Source organism: Fulmarus glacialis, unplaced genomic scaffold (genome assembly GCF_000690835.1).
Source record: "Fulmarus glacialis isolate BGI_N327 unplaced genomic scaffold, ASM69083v1 scaffold5560, whole genome shotgun sequence".
In the NCBI taxonomy this organism is placed as follows: domain Eukaryota; kingdom Metazoa; phylum Chordata; class Aves; order Procellariiformes; family Procellariidae; genus Fulmarus; species Fulmarus glacialis.
In genome coordinates this window covers 36,668-59,121 of record NW_009186997.1, presented here as the reverse complement: position 1 = coordinate 59,121, position 22,454 = coordinate 36,668, and the positions used below count along the sequence as shown (strand labels likewise).

General features: G+C 37.1%; 1 protein-coding gene across 1 annotated transcript in view; it reads left to right on the top strand.

The window, feature by feature from the left end:
- Nucleotides 1–22,454, top strand: part of SSBP2 (single-stranded DNA binding protein 2) — a 58,129-nt gene that overhangs the window by 15,655 nt on the left and 20,020 nt on the right. Inside the window, exons 3-8 of the mRNA XM_009573397.1 lie at nt 4,456–4,515; nt 7,905–7,971; nt 8,160–8,230; nt 12,677–12,744; nt 18,951–18,999; nt 20,945–20,980. Of these exons, the coding sequence (XP_009571692.1) occupies nt 4,456–4,515; nt 7,905–7,971; nt 8,160–8,230; nt 12,677–12,744; nt 18,951–18,999; nt 20,945–20,980 (351 nt within the window). The remainder of the gene's footprint in view (nt 1–4,455; nt 4,516–7,904; nt 7,972–8,159; nt 8,231–12,676; nt 12,745–18,950; nt 19,000–20,944; nt 20,981–22,454) is intronic.

Genomic DNA, 22,454 nt, shown 5'->3' with positions numbered 1-22,454 from the left:
TACCAGAATCTTCTGCTATTGCTGCAACTTGTGTGACACATGTTTTCAAACACTGCTAGCATCTCCATCTCAGTTGTGGCTTAGATATGACATTCTTGCATGTTATTTTGGTTTTTTAATGGTCTTTTCTTTTTTCTTTTTCTTTTTTTTTTTTTTTTTTGGTTTGGTTTGGTTATTTGTTTGGGGTTTGGGGTTTGTGGGTTTTTTTTTTGCTTTTCTTAATACATCAGTGTATGTGACAGTTCCTGAACTCCATTTGAGAAATTAATGGTGGCTTAGGGTAGTGCACAATAGCACCTCCTCATAGTCAGTGTAATGTCCCTGTTGCGGATTAGAGGGACTTGAAGGCTGCAGTAGTGACTGGAAACCTTTGAGAGCCATTTCAGGACCTGGAACTTACTGTGGGATGGAGCCACTCTGATAATACCCTTCTTCCTCAGTCAGATCAGCTTTGAGAGATTGGTTTCCCTTAGACAGGCTTTGCAACATCTTAAGCAAGATCTGGCCCTGAAGCGCCAGATACATTATTTGAAGAGTATCCTACATCCTTTTGCACAGAGAGGTCTCCAGGAGATAATATCTTTTGCCCCTCTGTCTTTTTTCTACCCGATAGCTAAAGGTATTGCTGCATTATTAAATCACGTTACCTATCTTTTGGCATATCTTTCCAGCTTAATTATTTCTTTCTGGTTTACCCTGACTATTTTTTGAATAGTCATGTGTCTGTAATCCTTAGGTGGAAGAAGTGCTCTTGTACTCTGTGCATTGCTAACAGCCCTCTCCCTCCCTGCTACATGGGGTAAGCAAGGAAGTATTATTTGATTCATTGACATGGCACCTGCCCAGTCCACCCCGCTGAACTCTGAGACAAATAAGGAGCCTGTCTTGTTGAGAATTTAATGTGGGGATCCGTTAAAGGTTTTCGACTATCAAGATGCTGAATTTTGAATTGGCACAAGGCTGAGATAGCAGGCAGAAATGTCCAAGTCTTCAACATGCGAAGAGTTTATTTTTTGTCTTCAGAAGACAAGTGCTACAACGACCAATTCAAAATCTGTCATCACTTTTAATTTAGTGCCCATATTTTGAACCCATTACTTTTTGTGATGTATGCGCTGCAATATCATCAAGAGAAGAGGGAGAAAAAGTTTCCAAGAAGTCAAGAAAAGAGAGCTACTAGTTGTAACAAATATAAGTCCATAGTGTTTCCTCCCTAAGCCATAGTCATTTCAACAACTCTTAACAATGAAGTAAAACTAGATCGGAAACTAAATGTCAGCTGTTCTTATTAATTACAAAGGATGTAGTGAAACAACACGTAACAAAAAGTGCCTACTGCTTGAGTTCATGTCTTGCAGAATGCCTGGTGCTTAATCATGTGTGTGTCTGTGTGAGGCTTGAAAAAAATGCTCCGAGCGTAGTGAAAAGCTGTTCATGTTTAATTTATTTTCATTAAAACGTTTGACAGAATTTCTCTGTTGTCTTGATACATCTCAGTAGAACTTTCTGTGGACAAACATGACACTGGTGATGGAGAGGGAGAAGTTTAGTAACTGGCACAAAAAAGGAGAATATTTAAGTTTTTCTTTTTAATGGCAGAATTTTTGTGGTAAACTTAAGTACTAAATCTCGGTCCAAAACAGCATAAAATTTTTTAGAATTGTCCTTGAACATCATTCTGCAATGCTATATGGACCTTTACTGATACTTATGTTCATCAAACATTAGTTGTACTTCCCAGTTGTTTATATATTTTCCTGCCTACAGAACTGTGCGGTGATTGTATCCATGGATCATCAAGAACCATAAGAACTATTTGAACTTTACTAGATGAAGTCATTCGTTGCAGTTCCACTTGGGTTCAGTTGCTTGAAGAATAGGAAGAGGTTTAAACAATTCCACTAATATGCTTAACGGGAATACTTAGATACGTAAATATTTACAGTATATAAACCTTCTTGTAAGACAGAGGTGTATCAAAGAGGCTCCTGTAGTTATTCCATGCAATGAACTAACAAGTCAGTTAAGAATAGATGCACTGGCTCTCAAATTAAAGTCTGCTTTGATGCCTGCTTAGGAAACAATGCCTCAGAAAAAAAAATTCATGACTTAATATATAATTTCAGAGAAGAATCCTAGACTTACTCTGTGAGGCTTTTATTAAGTAGACTTGCGACCTACCTAGATCCAGACCTTCTCAAAAATCTGAAGCAGCCACTGACTTCCAGGGCACAGGAAACCAAAAAATATGGACTCCAATTGTCAGGCATTAGAAACAATGCAAGTCGTATTTTGAAAAATGACATTGTGACTTTATATGAGTAAGCCTCTTTCTCTCCTTAATGCAGTGGGGTATTTGTTTCAGCTTTTTAAATAAAATTTCAATTCTATGCACAAAATAAGTTTTTAGGTATTTTTATAAACTGCATAGAAAGGTGGACACACTGGGAAGAGGGGGGACAAGCAGGTTTCCATCCTGCTTGAAAGGAGCAGATGTTCTGCCAATAACGCACTATTATATACTAATATTAGTAGTGTGATTCTGCATTAAGATATAGTTGACTTGAGAGACACTGCTGATTTCCCTTTTATGAGCTGTACAACTGTAAGTAAAGTTAAGGTTTCATTTGCTGAATGAGATAAGCCAAATCCAAGATACTCACTAGAGTGTGCTGCACTCCATTCAATGCACTTGGTTGACCTTTATGGAAATTGTGGAAATTCTAATTTCCTCGCACTTTTACTGTTTTACAAGGGCCTGCATGTTTACAGCCTTCACTACATGCACAACCCTTTTTTCTTTCTTTCTTATCAGATAATCTCACCGTCAGAGAGAGGGCATGAAGAAGCCTCCCTCTTCTATAGCACATAATTTCAAATGCCTTTTTTATTAAAGTAATCTTTTCACAATTGTCATTGAACTTTCTTCCCCCATTTGTAAACCCTCTGTATTTTAAATTGCTTTCTAGTACCTATTTTGAATGCGTGTTTATATAGGTTACATTATTTCAGCTTTCATCTGATTCTGTGAAAGGTTCCGTTAAATTTTTTTGTGCAATATCATAGGAAAAATTCCATTACTAATTATTGGTAAAATACTTATAATTCTTTTGCTAGCTATTGCTACTATTAATACATGCATTACTAGCATTGGCGATCGCTCACTCATTGGCGATTTCAGTTTATAATGCAGTGCTGCTGATGGAGCTGAAATTGCCATTCATTTGTAAAACAGTGATGTTGATCATAGAGTTTTAGTGACCTGCCAGTGGTCCTTAGCTACAGCTGACTAGATGATGCCTGTGTAGGTATATCTGTTTGTTTTTGAAGAGACCCCAAAGAGCCGGTTTAAATGTGCAGCAGCTCATTTGTCATCAGAGATTGCCCCTGGGATGTCCCAGCAGACTCCTTCCCTTTATCTCTCCCTTGTCTCCAGTGGCAGTGTCATGAACAGAAGTGAGCTCCTCTTTCACAATATGAAGAATCAGTCTTTTCTGTCCCTCTGTGCACAGTCAAAGCATGCTTTTAGCTCTTCATTTTCTTCTGGAGTTATAGGTACATATGCTTGCCAAAATGATCCTCTTCATCATCTGTTTAGTCAGATGTTTGTGCCTTTTTCCTGTAGGTCTCACACTTGCCACTAATCTACCAGCTTTTTAGATTTCTAGATTATTGTCACACTTTGGGATGGAGTAAATAGAGATGTTAAATGTATTTACTGGTACTACCATTTCTTTATCATAAGGGACTGACCTTGTTTGTGGTCTATGAAGTAGTATAGTATTAGCCAAGAGCCACTAGAACCTCACAAGGTGCAGGATGGTATGACAGATTTGGGTATAAATTTGGTTTTGAGAAAGGAGATCTACTGTGTGAGCATGGAGTTAAATATGGAGGGATGGGAGGAGTGCAGCATTGAATTAATATGGTTAATGGAACCACCAAAGTTCTAAATATTTACAACATAAACTTGAAATCTGTGCCCTCACAGGTTAGATCTTGTATTACATTTTACTGTATTATTATGAAAAAGTGAATGGAAAGTATTTGTGAATTATGCTGTTACTTACCTCTTGACTCTCCCAAGAATATTTTTGTTTTCTCTTCCAGGGTTCCTATCTTTCCCCCTTCTCCAGTGGAAAGTATAGATGTGTGATTATATGATCTAAATGGTTTATTATTCTTCACTGTTAATGCAGTAAATTGTTTATATTCTGCATTCTCAATTGCTGTAACAAAGTTTTAAATAATATCTCTTGATAGATGCATTCACTAAGAATCTCTAAATTTATTTAGTTCTGCTAAACATTGTGGAATAATATACTGAATGCTCTGTGGAAGTATTTAAGCTGGATGCTTGAGGTGTGAGCATGGCACAAGACATATGCCCAATGACTCAATGCAGTATTTACAAGCTAAGTTGAATTATTTAGCAGTATTTCTTTTTTTTCATAGCCTTTCATGTCCCCTCGGTACCCTGGAGGTCCAAGGCCACCTTTAAGAATACCCAATCAGGTAAGATTTTATCACTGATGCACTATTGTGGTCCAGGGTGGTGGTGCAGTGGTAGGAACAGGAAATGTTGTCTTGTTGGCAACAAAACTGACTCAGTCCCTCTTCACCCCGTTTTGTCTGACCTTTAAATAGTTGTTTTGATAAGGTGTGGCCATACCACTCCCAGCTAACTTTCCTATGCTTAATTAGTGTCTACACCTCAAAATTCATTGTGTGTTAAGCCTGTTTGCAGAGGGAGGATATAGTTGCCTTGTGTGGTGCTGCATTACCCTCAGCCAGCCAGCGCTGCCTGCTCTGAGACGGAGGCAGAATGTCCCCATAACTGTTACACGCTCTAAGGTTTCCTAACCACATCAAGCAGTTAGCTCTGAGAATTTTTTTACTTAATTCTGTGTAAAATGCGTCACTCCTCGTATTCTTTGTTGGCTAGATGAAGTATATTTATTTCATAGTAAATATGGAGATTATTGGTGAGAAACAGATATCATAAAGTGCTCTATGGCTCTTACAGACACTCTGAGGACTTTATAAAAGCATCGAATACCCAGTTTTCTCTCATCTCCCATCAAAAGATATGCATGCCAGTGTAAGAAGAATGAGTTATGAGCTGCTGTTCATCAGCAGAGACCTTTATTGGCCCATCTGTGAAAAGATGGTTCTGGAAGCAGATAGCATTGGTATTTTTAAGTTCTCCATAGTGCAGATAGAGGAGGAGAAAGTGTTTGTCAGCAGATGAAAAGTTAAAGATAAGCAGACAGAAAAATATCAGTGGAGCTCTGAAAGAAAAACTGGGTCATTTACAGTATTGGGAAAGGTTGATAGGATAGATGGAACGGGTGTTTTGGTCCAACTTAGACTTCCAAGACTGCCTTTCTTGTTGTCACAGCTTGATGAGGAGACTTCTATGCCACAACCTCAGTTCTGGCTATGTTTTGTATCTGTATAACACAATGTCAACAAATGTGTCTTTTGCACTAGCACAATATTGCCAGAGAGTATGAAGTTTAAATTTTAGTGAGCTGGATGTATCAAGTGGCAAGACTTCTTCAGATTTCCTCTACATCAAACGTGGTAATGTTTGGAAGCAGGTTAAGTTACCTGTACCTTAGCTACTTTCTCACAAGGGAAATGGGTGACTTAATTAACCTTGCTGAAGAGATCATCGAGGGACAACATAAGAGTGCAATGTCATTAGCACTTTAGTTATATATTTGCTACAGATGTACTGTAACTCAGTACAAAATATCTTCCTGCATTTTGCACCTTTCAGTAATATCTTAGCCAAGATACACCAGTGTTTGGGTTTCACATATTCCTTTGTTTCTTGTTCTATATTTCTGAACACTGTAAATACTGGCAGGTAGAAACTGAATGTGGTAAGTGCTGTGAAAGCGCTGCCAACCTGCAGTTTTCGTTTCAGAAGTGTTTTTGTCTGCACGTTGTGATATTTTCAGTTCAGAGCTGTAACATAATCACATAATCTCAATGAATTACAGCTCTTGCAATTCATTTGCATTATGCCACATTCATGAATTACTGCTTTTAACAACACTGCCATTATTTAAGTTACAGTATAGCTGGACAGTGTGTGGAAGTAATAAACTATTGTAGTGCAGCTTTAAGGCTGAAATTTTGATTAGACGGAAGTCAGTAAAAATCAGAGTTAAAATTTCCACTGTAACTCTAACTCTATTCCTTAATGACTTGCAGTAGGGGATGCCTTGTGTTTCTTAGGCAAGAGCATGCATGCACAGCACAGTCCAGTGCTCTGTAAGGGTTATTTGAGCTAGTTCTAGGCGTTGTAGCAAGGAAAGTTAGTACCTACCAAGTGCCACACGAGTGCCTCCAAGTTGCTTCAGTACTCGATCACGTCCTACCAGATCAAGCCCTATAAGGGTATTTGCTGTTCGCAATGCATGGTGCTATGCAGGTGCACTTGTTTTTCTTGAAAAGTGGTATGATGTGTTAGAAAGGAAGCACAGTCCTTCACATAATGATCTGCAGTGTAATGATTGCGTGAGTTAAGTCTTCGGTCACGTGGAACTCACAGCAGCAAATGCCTCCGTGTCCTTGCATGTCACCTGCCATCTCTGGCAGAAGTGACCAGTTCCTGCTTTGCTAGTATTTGACACTTCTCCATGCACTTCATGTGTTCTTCTTATGTATCGTCCAGATTTCAAGCCACTGAAGTACATGTAAAACTCTGATTTAAATGATGTTGTCTCAGATTATTTGTTTATTCCATTAATCTTGCCGTGCAGTACCTTTCGACTGTATTACCTTTGAGGTAGTAACGTGCATCTTAATTTTGAATTTCCTACCTCTTGTGGAAACAAACTGTATAATACTTGCAGATCGGTTCCCCTTTGTATGTATCCAAGACTACTACATTATTTCCAGGTCAAGAGTAACTTACCCATTCCCACAGTAAGCAATATTTGTATTGCCTGCATAGATTACTTTCGTAATAGCAGATTTACTCATTCTGGATACATTTTTATTGAAAATGTGGTGTTGTTTTGAAATGCTAAATAGCACCTAGTGGATCAGCAACAAAGATCCATTCATAAAAATTCATTTTTCTAGTTGACTAAACTATAGTTAAGACACTGTAGAAATTAGCCTTAAACCTAATTCAGGTACTATAACCCAAAGGGCAGACCAAAATGCGAGGACATAAAAGCAATGCGTTTGATTTGCACCAGAGGTGAAGTAACAACACAATGTACCTTCATGCTTGAAGGCAATATTTAGGAGCAAGTTTTGTGACTGTTGTTATCTCCCATAGATGCATAATAAGCTTATCTTGGCATTGATGCCCTTCAAGAGTAAGGCAGAGTGGAAGCTAAAATGTCCCCCACATCACAGCCCTAATTAACTGCACCCTGTGAATGCTGTGCGGTTGGCTCAGTTACGTCCCACTCTCAGAGAATATTGGTATCCGCACCCTGATCTCTGAAAGGAAATGTTAAAATAATGGTTAAAAGGGAAAACTGTAGCAATATAAGCTTTGGATAAATTGCCACGTACCCAAGAAAAAGGCAGTGTTTGGAGGTTAAATAGTAGGTAAGCTAAAGTGAAGGAAGTACGGGGAGGGAGGAAGCAAATTAGGCAATTATATTTTGGAGATTATTTATACATAATTCCACAGAAGTCCGAGAGTTTGCCCATGCCCATGTACAGTCAGGGTTGTAGGACATTCGGGACTTTCAGTTTATAAGTTAGGCATTTGGGACGTTTAGTTAGGGCATTTAGGAAAATTAACTCTTCCATGTTACTCTTGACTCAGAAGAAACATCCAGGAATTAAAAACAAAATATCTGAATTATGTCTTTAACATAAATTTCAAAGCATTATATGCTTTTAACATACGGTTTCTATGCCTGCAGGCACTTGGAGGTGTCCCAGGAAGTCAGCCATTATTGCCTAGCGGGATGGACCCAACACGGCAGCAAGGTGAATGAAATAATTATTTGGACCATTCAATAGTACTGTGTTCTCAAACTTGTGTTTTTCTTTCTGTGTTTCAAAGCTTACTGCAGCTTTTTAAGTTTTTTGTTAATCAAAAAGGAATGACTTGTTAAAGTTGTTTTAGAAGGTGCTTGTGTATTGTAGTTTTTTAAGTTACATAATTTTATTTGCAGGGCATCCAAACATGGGTGGGCCAATGCAGAGAATGACTCCTCCAAGAGGAATGGTTCCGTTAGGACCACAGGTACCTTCCACAGATAGATACCCATTTTTATTGATAGGCCTATACTCATTCTATATTACTCTGGCTTTCCATAGCTTGAAGATGGCCAGGACTTGTTCTTCTAACCCCATTTTAAAATAAACTCTGTTTTACAGAAATTAATTCTGAGTTGCAGCTGTAAAAAGTCTAAAATGAAAACATGAGTCATTTTAACTAAGATTTGAAATTAAAAGAGGGAATCCCTTAAGTTGCTTATTTCAGAAAGGTTATATTTGTCCTACAACCAGTGTATGTTGTAATCAAAGGTTGACATCTGTAAAGGAGACCAAGGATCAAGTGGGTGTTTCCTCATCCTCTCTATCTAATTCATTATGCTGTTTAGGAGGAAAGGATTAATACTTCTGACTTAGGTGAACTCTTTGTACCAAAAATACCCCCCAAAATTCTGTAAAGTTTTTCTTTCATCCACTATTGGTCTAGATTTTTGGTGAGTGCTAGAGGGATTTTGATGTAAAATGAGAAGTTCATGCTGCCATTCCTCCCCCTTGTCAATTACAAGCATCTCTCTAGCTCTGTTTTCAAGGAGCAAAGCAACCTTGGATTGCAAGAATCAGCCTTCTCCGTGGTGCTGACCTGGAGCATAATTGTTCATAGGCTTTTTCTTCAAAAGTGTGAAAATATGAGTGGATATTTGTTAGCGTTATATTTCAACAGTAAACTAAGGTAGAAAACAAATTAATTCTGATGCATACCTGAAATATGAATCCAAAAGATTATTCTGTATTTTGTCACCGCTCTCACTGAGAGAAAATTTAGGTGGTGGTGTTTCATACCAGTGTTGCCAGTATTTCTGTATTACAGCGTGCTTGTTGTGCCCACACTTTGCATTTTTACTTCCCCACTTCAGATAATCTCTCTAGTGACTTCTTTGTTCCTTGGAATAGCAACTGAATTTTCAAGGATTAAATAGCTTTGCCTTTCAAATCTGTTAATAATTGTCTTTACGATTTTGGGTCTTCTTGTAGAAACCAGTTGTGCAGTCCTACGCAGTATCTCTGCGTGACCAACAAACCGTTATTAAATACATTTGTCATTTTTTCTGTAGCATTGAAGTATATTTACCACTTGCCTTTTGGAGGTAGAAAGAGAAGCTTTGCAATGCTGCCATATGAGATTGAGCTGGTACTTTATGCAGCACCATTAGTCACACAGCAGGCAAATCTGCCAGTTTTTATAAGGATAATTTTTGCTGTCTGTTAAAATCCAGTGTTTTTGTAAGGTTCTTCTTTCTTGTACTGAACATCCTCTTAAAATGGGGAAAACATAAGTTCACAGAATCATAGAATCGTTTAGGTTGGAAAAGACCTTTAAGATCATCAAGTCCAACCGTTAACCTGGCACTGCCAAGTCCACCATTAAACCATGTCCCTAAGCGCCACATCTACATGTCTTTTAAATACCTCCAGGGATGGTGACTCAACCCCTCCCCTGGCCAGCCTGTTCCAATGCTTGACAACCCTTTTGGTGAAGAAATTTTTCCTAATATCCAATCTAACCCTCCCCTGGCACAACTTGAGGCCATTTCCTCTCACCCTATCGCTAGTTACTTGGGAGAAGGGACCAACACCCACCTCTCGAAAACCTCATTTCAGGTAGTTGTAGAGCGCGATGAGGTCTCCCCTCAGCCTCCTCTGCTCCAGGCTAAACAGTCCCAGTTCCCTCAGCCGCTCCTCGTAAGACTTGTTCTCCAGACCCTTCACCAGCTTCGTTGCCCTTCTCTGGACACGCTCCAGCACCTCAATGTCCTTCTTGCAGTGAGGGGCCCAAAACTGAACACAGTGTTTGAGGTGCGGCCTCACCAGGGCCGAGTACAGGGGCACGATCACCTCCCTACTCCTGCTGGCCACAGTAATCTGCACAAAATTTTGTGTAGCTAATCTACACAAAATTTAAGTTCTCAAATGAATCTTTTCTATAAATGGATCATCATCTATCTTTGTATCTGGCATTTAGGATCTTCTCAGAATGCAGTTTTAAAATCAAATTTGATGAATCTTTCACACATACTTTTAACATTCTCTTGCTGCAGTCCTGTAAAGTTGACTTAGGTGTGCCCGTAGTGGGAGGCCCTGCTACCTTGCCACACAGGCAGTCAACTTGCAAAACACTTAATGTGCTGATGCAGAAATGCTTATGTCCAGTATAGCATGCATATGCTTAAAAACTTACAGAAAATTTACCTCAGTTTTGTATTTTATGATTCTAGACTGTTTCAAATGAAATAATATGAAGCAAAAAGCAGTGGATGGTTGTAAATGCTTGAATCTGTGAAAAGCTCTAAAGAATTAGGTTCAGGCTTTTTTCAAGCTGTAGTTATGCTAGATGAATGGGGTACTACCTCCAATCTGTGACCACTACTTCTCCCTATCCTTCATATCTGCTGGTGAGCCTCCCACATGCTCCCTAATGCTTTCTAGTGAAAAAGAATTGGGTCATCTTTAAGAAAAAAGTTTTGGCTAAGCTGGCTTATTTTGGGCACCTGACATTAGGGAGCACTTTTATGAACAACTCAACTACCAGATAAACAGTGGTGATGGTGACTTGGAGTAAAAAGCTGTAAGGAGCAAATTAGGGCACTAACTTCTCTAGAGAGCATAGCTGCAGCTGAAGGAACGTGTGTATTGGTAGCCTTAATGAAAACACTCTTATTTTGGGACGAAGGAGTACATTTGATTAGAATTAGCGGTAATTAGAGTTAGAAGTACATTTGATCAGAATTATTCCAGTCCTGCAGGATTCCATAGGGATCTTTAACCTGGTCCACACAAATGATTCCTGCATTAAAATAAAGAGGGGAGATACCAGGAGGAGAGAATAGAGAGAATGGCTCAGCCCTCCACATCGAGATGGAACTAAAACAGATACGGAACTGCTGTTTTGTTACAGTCAGACTGTGTTCTCTTCCAGATCCAGTAGTGCCAACTGGGGATGTTACTGTGCCCAGCTGCTTTGACTATCCACCAGTTACTGCCCTGCAGTTCTGACAAAATCATCTACAATAACCTAGGTTAAACAGGAGGTTTGAGTTTATCTGGCTGACTTTTGCCTGAGCATGCACACCAGTTGGTCTACCAGCTGCACACAAGGAGGCAGGAAAGAGTAGTGATTGATGACCAGCAGCTCTGGATAATACTATCTTCAGATGGCACTGTGGGTCTGGAAGAGAACACCTGCAGCCTCTGGTTGTATTCTTGCAAACCAATTGATGGGACGTTTTCAGGATTGTTAACAATGAAGGAAATTTTAAGTTTGGGGTTTTTGTTTGCAGCAACAGAACCTGCTCTCCTAGTTATAGGTCAGTTCTAGATCAGTTCTAGATAACTGATACGTCATATCAGTCAAGGTATAAACAGCAGCAGACCCACACTGCTGGATTTCTACCATGTATTCATGACTTCACGTTTACATGGTTTTGTGAATCAGACCAATATAGAGAACACCCATAAGCCTGAGTCATATAGTTTATGCAGTTTGTAGTAAACTATACATGGAGTGTGTTAATTTTATTATTGGAAAATAGACTGCAACAATGATCTAAATTTTTTTAAAGTAAATTGCTTCTTTGTTCCCCCCTCCTTCCAAAATGCACAGCTGTTCATTTTAGAGAATTTACTATTATCCATTCTTTTGAAATACCAGAAAAATGTAGCAGGATTAACACAGATTAGGGAGTGCATTATGACTATGAGGTGAGATAGACTGTTCTGCTTGTATTCCTCTGAACAAAAATAGGTATAATTCAGTTTTTCATGTAAATAGTACAGTTAAACTTTTGTCATAATATCAGAGCATAAACTCATATTTTATAGGCAGTGGGCAACTCATTTGTTGGCATAGCTATGACATTCATTAACATATTAAATACTTTCCGTATTAGTTACCATAGACTTATTAGAATGGACTGATTAAAAGAGAAATGTAATGGTTATTCTGTGTGTTATAAAAGTGGTATCATATGGTGTAATTTTATACAAGCATTTAGTGATATCCTAACAAAATCTAAATAAAAATAATTCTGTTTAAATTCCAGGATGTAGAAATCTTAGAATCTAAGTCCAGGTTTCTGATTTTGAATGAGCTCCCTTGGTATAAAAGTTGAATACATTATAAAACCTGCCACTTGCTGGCCGTTGACTTGACCTCTATATATGTAAATAATTCCTCCTGAAACAATTGACATTTTAAGTATTCTTAGTCTATTTCTATTGTTTGTAATTCTTTCTCCTTGGGGTTAACAATATTATTTTTTTAAGTCAACAATGGAAACTCCTGAAAGAATTAATTACATTGGCCTATCCAGTCAGCAGTTATGTAGGGATATCATTAACCTGCTGTCCTTTCTTTCCCCCTCCTCTTTGGTTTTGTTTTTTTGTTTTGTGGTAGTCTGACCCTTGGTTATCATTGCAGAACTATGGAGGTGCAATGAGACCCCCACTGAATGCTTTAGGTGGCCCGGGGATGCCTGGAATGAACATGTAAGCACAATAATAAAATCTTGTAATATTTAGAAAAATCATTATTTCATTGTGGAAGTAACATTTGGGTACATAAGACAAGGAGAACATGCGTTGATAAGTAACATGCTTTGATGACTAATAACTGCAGTTTAAAAAAGTGAACCAACAGCAATTTCCTTCTTCTGCATGCATCTCTTACAGGCGCCTTTGCTGTCCCTACAAGTCTGTACAAATACTCAGTTTCTTTCACAGGTCAAAGTTCAAATACTGGGAATATTTTGTCAGTATAGTCACCGATATATTCTTGTATGCATTTTTTAAAAAAATGACATTATTTACATTTATGTTTTTACTTTACTGATTAAATATTTTGTAAAGAATGGTACAAGTATGGTTCTTTTCTGCAAAATAAAGAAGTACTTAATTTTAGCAAAATAAAACCATTGTCTAGAACTATTTATAAAAAAAGACATATTTGAAAGAAGAAGCATGGATGATTCTCTCTCTGTTGCTGTTTTTATTTCCATAACTACGTTTATTTCCACTCTAAACAGATAGAAGAGTATTACAGATGTGAGTGTAAGGTTTTCAGTGTTTCTATGTACTTCTGGACTGGATCATCATTTGATAAAAATTGGTAGAGACCGAGTTCAGTTAAACCATATGATTTATTCCAGGCATGGATTTAGTCATGGGAGTGTATTATGCCTTTTATACCTGTAGACAACCCCGCTTTATAAGTGTGTAGAAAAATTTCAGATGTAAAATTAGTGTATCCAGAGTAGACTAGATCTAAGATGAGGATTTTAGCATAGCATGTGGCCCACCATGGGCAATCTTCTGCACTTCAGATGAATCTTTTGCTTGCTTGGAGTTGCTTACAAGATTAGCAAGCCTGGAAAAAAAATAAGGTGCTCCTTGTATTATTTAGATTTCTTCTTAAGAGATTCACAAATTTTAAGGGGCTGCTTTAGTTACCTTTAGCATACCACAGACCAGAGATTATCAAGTCATTCTTGTATCATGGCCCTACCTCTACTGAAGTTCGTACACTTTCCATAACCAGCATTTTGCAGACCCTGGGGTCACCACCCTGGTGGTCCGGCTGTCAAGACACTAGAATGATTTTACAACCTAAAGCAGAGAACAGGTTCTTTTCTTACTCCTTTTACATCTTTGTCTTTCAAGAATGAATTTTCAGCAGATTGACACAGAAAACACAATGAGTATGTGCTTGTTATCATTATATCATAGATACCCATTTTTACTCTTATTTTTATGGGAAACGTAAATGAGAGATGATAATTTTCATTTCAAGTAAAGAGTTACCAACCCGAAAAAGTAAAAGAGGTATTGAGATAGATAATACCGTTTAAAAAAAATCTAATCCACCTATCCTTAATTTCTTCTGATTTCCAGACATACCTTGAATTCTTGAAGCAAATAAAGTAAAATCTAAAGTTGGGTGTTACTCTATCATACACATCAGATATTGGACTCAAAACAATTCTAGGAACCTTCCCAAGAGTAGGCATTTCTTCTTTTAAATAAAATTGATGTAGAAAAAATATTTAGATATTTGAAATTCAGTGTGAGTATGATATAAGCACTACAGAGATTGTCCTTAGGAGGAGATTGAATTACAAAAAAAGAAAATTAACTTTCTAAAATAAAATGTTGTAGAAGTAAAATTGAGGATAGATACGGTATTTTGAGGCTACTTGTCCACGTAAATGAGAGTTTACATAGGAAAAATAAGAAAACAGGTTCCTGGATGACAAGAAGAACAACTGGTCCGCCAGAAGGAGAGAAGATGGGTTGAAATACTAACATTTCCGTATTGTAGCATTTAATAAGCACATTCCATCTTGTGTTGAGCCAATAAGCATTCGTAGATCATGTTCTTTTAATTCAGTGATGTGGGAGGTACATTTTCCTTTGAACTTGTATGTTCTCTTAAAGGGGACACCATGAATTGGAGTCCTTTACTTGGGAAATTAATGAACTTTGATACAGTATATGATCGTCTGAGAAGAACAAGATGTGAAGCAATAATTATGAAGTAGGTAACCATAGCTGTCTCCAGGTCTTACCAGGCATATACTGCACTCCTTTACATTTTTTGCAAACTCATCTTTACCCCAGCTCAGCTGAAAGTGGGAACAGAATACTCTTTCTTGATTTTGAACAAGACTTCATACTGTCCTTTTGCTTACTGCAATGCACTTTAAAGGCGTAAGAGAGTCCAAAGTGCTGGTACTGGAATATTATGCTATAGAGTATCCTGACCTGTGTTACATGCTGAATCACAGACTGTTGTAAGGAGCCCCTTTATGGCACGCCTGACTACATGAATAATCTTTTTACTGTCAAAATGAATATTTTTTTTCCTCTGTCAAATGGAGTGACATATACTGATCAAAAGGAAAACAAAGGGGTTACTATGGTCTGGTTTCTTTTAATTGTATTTCCAGGACATCAGGTTTTTTTCTTACTGTAAAGTTACTGCTTTGACAACTGTCAAAGTTATCCTTACACCGAAATCTTAGTGAATACTCATTGTCTGGTCAATTCCAGCATTCAGGATCAGTCAGAGTGCATCCAAGGATAACCTACAGGCAATGGCAATAGATGGACCTAACTGTGTTAAACGCATTCTTTGTATTATCCCTTACAATTTGTCTAATGCACAGTGCTAAGAAATAACAGTGTAAGTCATTTAGTGTACTTACATTTCTAGGAAACAGGATAACTAAACATAAGGCTATTGCCTTATAGTAATGTACATTTGTCTTTACATAGACATATCTTTTTCTTACATGAAAATTTTTCAGTGTTCTATTCAGTATTTTTGGATTTTTGGCAATGTTAAAATATAAAAATGTGTACTCTACAAAAACAGTTGCCATTTAAAATACAGCTTTTTCTCCTCGGAAGGCGCAAAAGGAAGCTGTTTTGTTTAAGAGCAGAATATCTGCCAAATATAATTTTACATTTTTCTGGATGAAAAAGTGTTCTTTATTGTCAAAAATGGCAACAACCAGCTTGAGAGCTCATAGACGGTATTTTAGTCCAGGAGTACTACCACAAATGTAGTACTGCTAAATAATTGCTTGCTCCGTCATAACTAATGCCTATCAGATTACTGTTTGAAACTGCTGATACATATCCTATGTTCCTCTACAAAATAACTTTATTTTAGCTATAAGGTTTTAAGTTGACACTTGGTGTAGCCATTTTTAGTAAGAATTTATTTCTTTCTGGAACAAAATGGCAAATTTCAGGGAGCGGTGTTACATTTCACTGGCACTTTTTAATGGCCTGTGTGACCTGCAGTGCTGTCTCAAGCACTAAGAATATATCAGTCATGCCTGAAATGAAAAAAAAAAAAAAAGTGATTTTGTTTTTTAACTTCAATTCACAAACTTTTGTCTACATGTTTAATTTCCTGATTGAATATATTTGTCTCTTGGGAAACTGAAATTTTAGACTTTTATTTTTTCAAGTACTAGGATCAACGCTATAGGACTAACTTTAAGGATAAAATGCAGCTGTAATTAGTCACAGCGATAGATACTTCATAAATTACTCTATTTTGGAACTGGTACATTTATAATAATGTTTTATGACTCTGTTGGTGCTTCCAAAATAAACATTTAATAAAGGGCAAAAAACCTGCTTGCATTGCATTGAAAAAAATTGCAGGTAGCTTTTTTGTGTGTGTGTTTTATAAGCTAACAACATTTGGCTCCACAAAAACCATATGGCTTTCCAGCAGAATCTGCTACAGTGTTTCCTAAGTCTATACTTATAGGTGTCCATGGCTTACAGTAAATTTGCAAATTCCAACAGCTTTTTAGATGAAAGGTGAGTTTCCCAGTCTCCTTGTAAGGCCTGTCTAAATGTCCATGTTGCTGTGGCTTAACCCAGTCATGTATCTGAGTCGGCTTTTTAGTATCTCTGTAGCAGTGTTGTCACAGCTATTTTCCATTTGATGCTTTTTGCTAGATATATTTATCTTACTTAATGTCACACAAACAAGTTTTGGGCTGAAAACAGACTTCCAGTGTTTTTACAAATATTCCTGATTTCTCAGAAAGAGAGGCTCCAATAAACCAAATACAGTACATCATAGAAAAAAGAACAACTTTTGGCGGGGGGAGGGGAAAGAAAAAAAGAACACCTACTATTTCACCTTGTAATCGTTAGCAGAGGAGAAATTGCTGAATATTTGACCTGAGGAGCATGAGTACTATGAGTCCCTTTCCTTGCTTTGCCTTCCCTCCTCCCATTGATAAGGCAGAAAAGACCCTCACCTACATTCCTGTTTTCCAACCTTCCAAAAATAATCTCTTTATAGTTTCATCAACAAGGTAATAAAAAAAATAAGATTCAATATTAAATCCCTCGGGCAACGTATCTATTTAATAGTTTTTAGTTTTGCAGGACTTCAAAATAGATAGAAAACTTCCTGAATTCATTAATAAAGCCTGCTTTCTTCTCTATATTTAAATCACTCTCCCATGTCTGGTAAGCTGTGGTGGCTAATGTTGCTTTTCTAAAGCTAATGAGGCCAAAATGCCATTTTAAATGCGAAAGTTCTGTCATCTGCTCTTCCTCTCAGTTGTCAGGGCCTTCAAAAAGTGATTTCGTCTTACTTATAAATAACTAGGAGTTCTTAGGAATAATTATCGTCTTACTTATAAATAACTAGGAGTTCTTAATGCTCCTAGGAATAATTATGGTTATTGAGATGTTATGACTGTAAACATGGAGATTTTACCTCCCGTATGGCTTAGTTCCCTCAGGACTGGCAAAAGACGAAGCCTAATGACGAAACTATTTTTCTGAGCTCAGCTAAGAGTGAGAAACTTAAAATAACAGCGAGAGTTGTGAGAAAAACATGCTCTGTCTGGACGGTTTTTCCTTTTTTCCTTTCCCCGTTCCCTTCTGCTTTTAGTACCCCTCTGATGTCTCATCGGAGTTGGCTTTGTCGAACAGGTCTTCTGCCTGTGAAACACTCTTGTCCCTCCTGCTGGGGAGCTGCCACTTAGTCATGCGTACACCATTTGGGCCAAGTGTAACGAGAATGCCTGAAAAGTTTGACATTTCCATTTTGCCTGCTGTATGATAAATTTAATGTTTCTGTGACTTCTGTGGAGATAACGTAGCCTTAGTCAAGCCACAAACTGTTTTTAGATACATCTCTAAAAATATGTTTAAAGTGTATGTATAAAATGGCATGGTTTTGATTTTTAATACGTGAGATTTATTATTGTTATTGTTATTAATATTATTATCAGATACAGGTTATAGCAACGTATTTTTTGTGGCTTGTTCTTTTAAAAAACAGGTTTTCCCAAAACATTTATAAGGTACCAGCATCACTTTCACTACTATACTTGCAGTATTCTAGATCCATACTCAATAAATGCATGCATCCTCAATTCTTCAGGAAGGTACTTAATTATGTAACAAAAGTACTGTTTCTGTGACTGAAATTACACTTATATTTTAGTACCTTTCTGCCTTTGTCTGTACTGTAAGTAGACTTTTGTGGAATGTGTGATACTTCCTCCAAATATTTTTGAAAAGGTTAACAGATTACAAGGAAAAACACTGCTCATGAGAACTTAAAGAATTTGAAAACTTGTTTTTTACTCTTTGCAGAACTTCTGTGCCACATTAAAATGTTGCATCTGTGTAACACAGAGTTAAATTCTCCGTGAACGGAAAGAAGGCACATCAAGAGACACAAATTTGCAGTGTCTTTCAAATTGTTCCATTGAGAATATAAAAGGGGAATGTCTGGCACTTCCTAAATTTGCAAGTGTTTGGGACCGATGCAAAACTGTGCCATCTCCACTGTAGCCTCTGGCAGAGTGGCTACTGGGGAAGGACTCCTTATGGTGCCATTCTGGCAGGTCCTGTCCTGAAGAGTACAGAAGTACCAGGAAGTGTCTTAAATGTGAGTGGCAGGGTTGTAATAATAAATAAATTATCTTTAATCAACTCATAAACTGAGTAAATGATAATGGTACTGCAACAATGAGAATTTTGCTATAGCACTATAACTTGGTGTAGTTATGGTTTATAAACACACTTTAATTTGAAAATAGCCATCTCCTTCCTTACTCTGGAAACAGATTATTTTGATTTGCTTCCTCAGAGCTGGTCAGAAGATGCGGATTGTTCTGTGTCTCATCTTTCATCTTCTCTTGCAGGGGTCCTGGGGGTGGTAGACCTTGGCCAAACCCTACCAATGCCAATTCTGTAAGTAAATATTTAAAATATATTAGACGTCATCTTATATTTAGGGAAGTATTTCTCATCAGTACACCAGGAAAAAAATTCCATATCATTCAACAAATAGAATACTGCATGCTTTATATTTTTCCCCATAACCCTAATGCAGAGCAGGTACAGTGAGGAGCACATCTGAACAGAGAGCTCATTGACCTGCAAATTTCCAGCTCTGTTCATAATCACACAACAGCTCTGCATCTTTACATCAGTTACAGCACTTCCGTAACACAAAGGTTATCCTGGGGTATATTTAAAATACATTTTAGCTTCCTTTAGCACAAGTGAGATGAGTTAGGTCAACACTATCTGGCCAGCAAGCTCTACAGAAATGGTAGCTTGTTAAGATACAGGTTAATGTGTGCTCACATACTTTACATAACAAAAGCATATTTGCTGCTCTTAACTAGGGAATATGGAGTCATAGAGCAATTGCTTGCAAGACATCAGTCATTTGTACATGCTTTTTGTAAAAAGCAGTGCACTCTATTGAATTTCATTGCAACAACTACAAAATGAGGTAGTCTAATAGCAGCTTGAAGGAAGAGGAGGTCAGTGAGGCATCCCACATGAACAACAGTGTCTGGTATTTCTTCAGAAAACACAAAGGTAAAGTTTTCATTTTCATTCAGTGATCATACATCATTAGTATAAAAATGTGTCCCTTTTTAGCACTTGTAGTTGGATAGCTTGGGTCTGGCTTAACACACTAGCCTGGTTCTTTCTCAGTTTTGATTTTTTAATTCTACTGTTGGCAACTGGGGAAAAAAAAGAGCTTAAACTCTTCCTCAGTTTTCTTTTGCATGTACTCAACTAAAATGGATGTTAGCATATTTTTCAACTGATAGTTGAAATATTTTCATTCTGTGAAATTAATTGAGAAATCCAGTAATAGATGTATTTGTAAAAATGAGTTGGCTGACAAGTTGTCTACAGTCATGTAAGATGCTTATGCTACAAAATAATTTTGTATTTTGTCAGTACAGTTGCTTAATTCTTACCCCATCCTGCTGTAATAGCATTGGTCTGTGCTCCTTTAAGCAGAATAATTGCAAAGGCTATGATAAAGAAGAAAACCGGGATATTCACAGGCAACTGGATTTCTCCAGATATCCTCTGTAACAAATACCACAACTGAATTTGAAATGAAAAAAGAATAATGCAAAGAAATAAAATCAGTATCTTCTAGGGTGAAAGATATGAGAGAGTTGCTTTTCCTTCTATGGTCAAGATATTAATCAAGATTAAGTATATATAAGAACATACAAATTCAGTCCATGCTTGGGTTGACTCTGAAGTCCTATTGACTTAAATGCAAGCTTGTGCTGCTTAAGTTTATAAACCTTATAAAGCATATTACCTTAATAATCTTATAGCTTAACCTTTTACTATAGACTGCAGATCTTTACAGACCTTATTGTGGCTCCCGCAGTAAGAATAAGACGACTCTTGTAGCAAGAACTGGATTAGTAATAGACTTTGTAACTTGGTATCTTAACAAAGTGATGCTGGCTGTTAAAAATGCATACCTCGCATATTATAAAACAGTGGAGAGCAGGTATCAGACCTCAGCCTACAGACATTCAAATGTGTGAATTATGTTACTCATATTAATTTCATGAGAGTGGCTACCAGGGCACGGTAATCTTAAATGGAAATATTTTTATTTTAAATATTGGGTCTTAAATCTGGTTTGTGTCTATATTGCTGGTTTTGGACTTGAACATACTTCTAACGACAAGTTGTTGAAAAGAAGAGGTGTTTGTTTTGACAATAGCATTTTTCCGTAATCCTTAACTGTGTCTTGGAAATAAATTAAGAGAATAAGCGTCAACCTACAGCTGTACATGAATGTATGCGTGGACTCCATCTCACTGCAGAAGAAGTTACTGTTTTGTTTCTGTTGATATTACAGATACCTTATTCTTCAGCATCTCCTGGGAACTATGTAGTAAGTACACTTGTGTATGTTTGCTTATTAGAATAGATGTTATGTTTTATTTAGGCAAAGAAACAGCTGTCCAGATGTTAAGAAGAATCTTTGTGTATTGGTTGAGAACCAAATATCTGATCTGCGCTTAGGTTTTTTCTGCCATCTATGGAGCATATTTTGATGTTCATTACTAGAATCATTATCAGTCTGGTCAAAATTGCCCTAAGTGCTCTTTTATTTCATTTTAATTTTTATTTATACAACCAATACAATATATTGTCTTCAATAATAAAGGACAAAAAAACCCCAGCTTTCTCAGTAACACAATATTGTGTATGAGTTTCTGAACTTCTTCAGGAAAAAAAGCATTTGAAGAATTAGAACAAGCTCCCCAAAGATGTACAAATGGGTCCTTATAGCTAACATTTTAAGGGAAATTTTTATTCTTAAAATTACCTCCTGAAGACTTAAAAATTCTTTTTTTCTCTATAGTCTGTTATGTCTTCATTACACAGACATTGTCTTAATTTATTATTGATTAGTTGGTATCATTGTTTTTTCTTAGTCTGTACTTTAGAATTAAATAGTTAAAACTTTGTAATAGGCCCAGCACTGAGCTGTCATTCAAAAGAACATGAAATGCTAACCCTCTGTCTGGAATTTAACAAATACACTTTACCTATCAACAAAATGGTTTTTTTTGGAATATATGTTGCTGTGTTTTGTCTCTATCCCAAGAGATTAACTTTGTTTATCCTTTTAGCCTCTTGATGATGTTGTTACTGTTGTACTTGAATTATTTGTACTTCTGATGTACTCTTCTAAGGCATATCGTTTCATCTATTCTTATCACATGCTTAGTACTGGTGTCACAGGGTAATGAGGGAGAATTATATTTATATTCATGTTGGATTCCAAATTTCTGTTGGTCGGTCAGGTTTCAGTAGACCTCTCTCTTGATATTTCATCTTTTATCACCTGAAGATTAGACAACTGCAGGGCATTGGCTTTAACCAGCATGAAACCTGAAACTATTTCAGAACGTGGAAATAGCAGGTCCTTCACCATGAGGACAATATACCAGTGTTTTTTCATCTGTTTGTGCTGCTTATAGGTTTCTCTTACTTTCAGTCTTCATAAGAGAGATGATCCTGCAGAGCTAAAGCTAAGTTCAAGGATGAGCTTGTTTTGATTAGACAAAAGCAATTTCTTTTGTCCTTTATTTAGACAATTAGCTGTGAAAAAAGTTGCGATTCTCATGATTGTCCATAACTGTAGTACTCATTTTGCCACATGTTCAGGGGAAATAGTCCAATCTGCTGATCTCCAAACCAGTTCTTTTAATGCAGAATTTCATAAATTTCTCTCTATTGGGAAGAGGTTTTGTTGGTTTTGCCCTAGACGTTAGTCATCAGTTACTCTTGCAGATTTTGAAGATTTTTTTTGAATGTTTGACTTCATATTCTCATTTTGTAAAAGTGTGAAGTCCTGA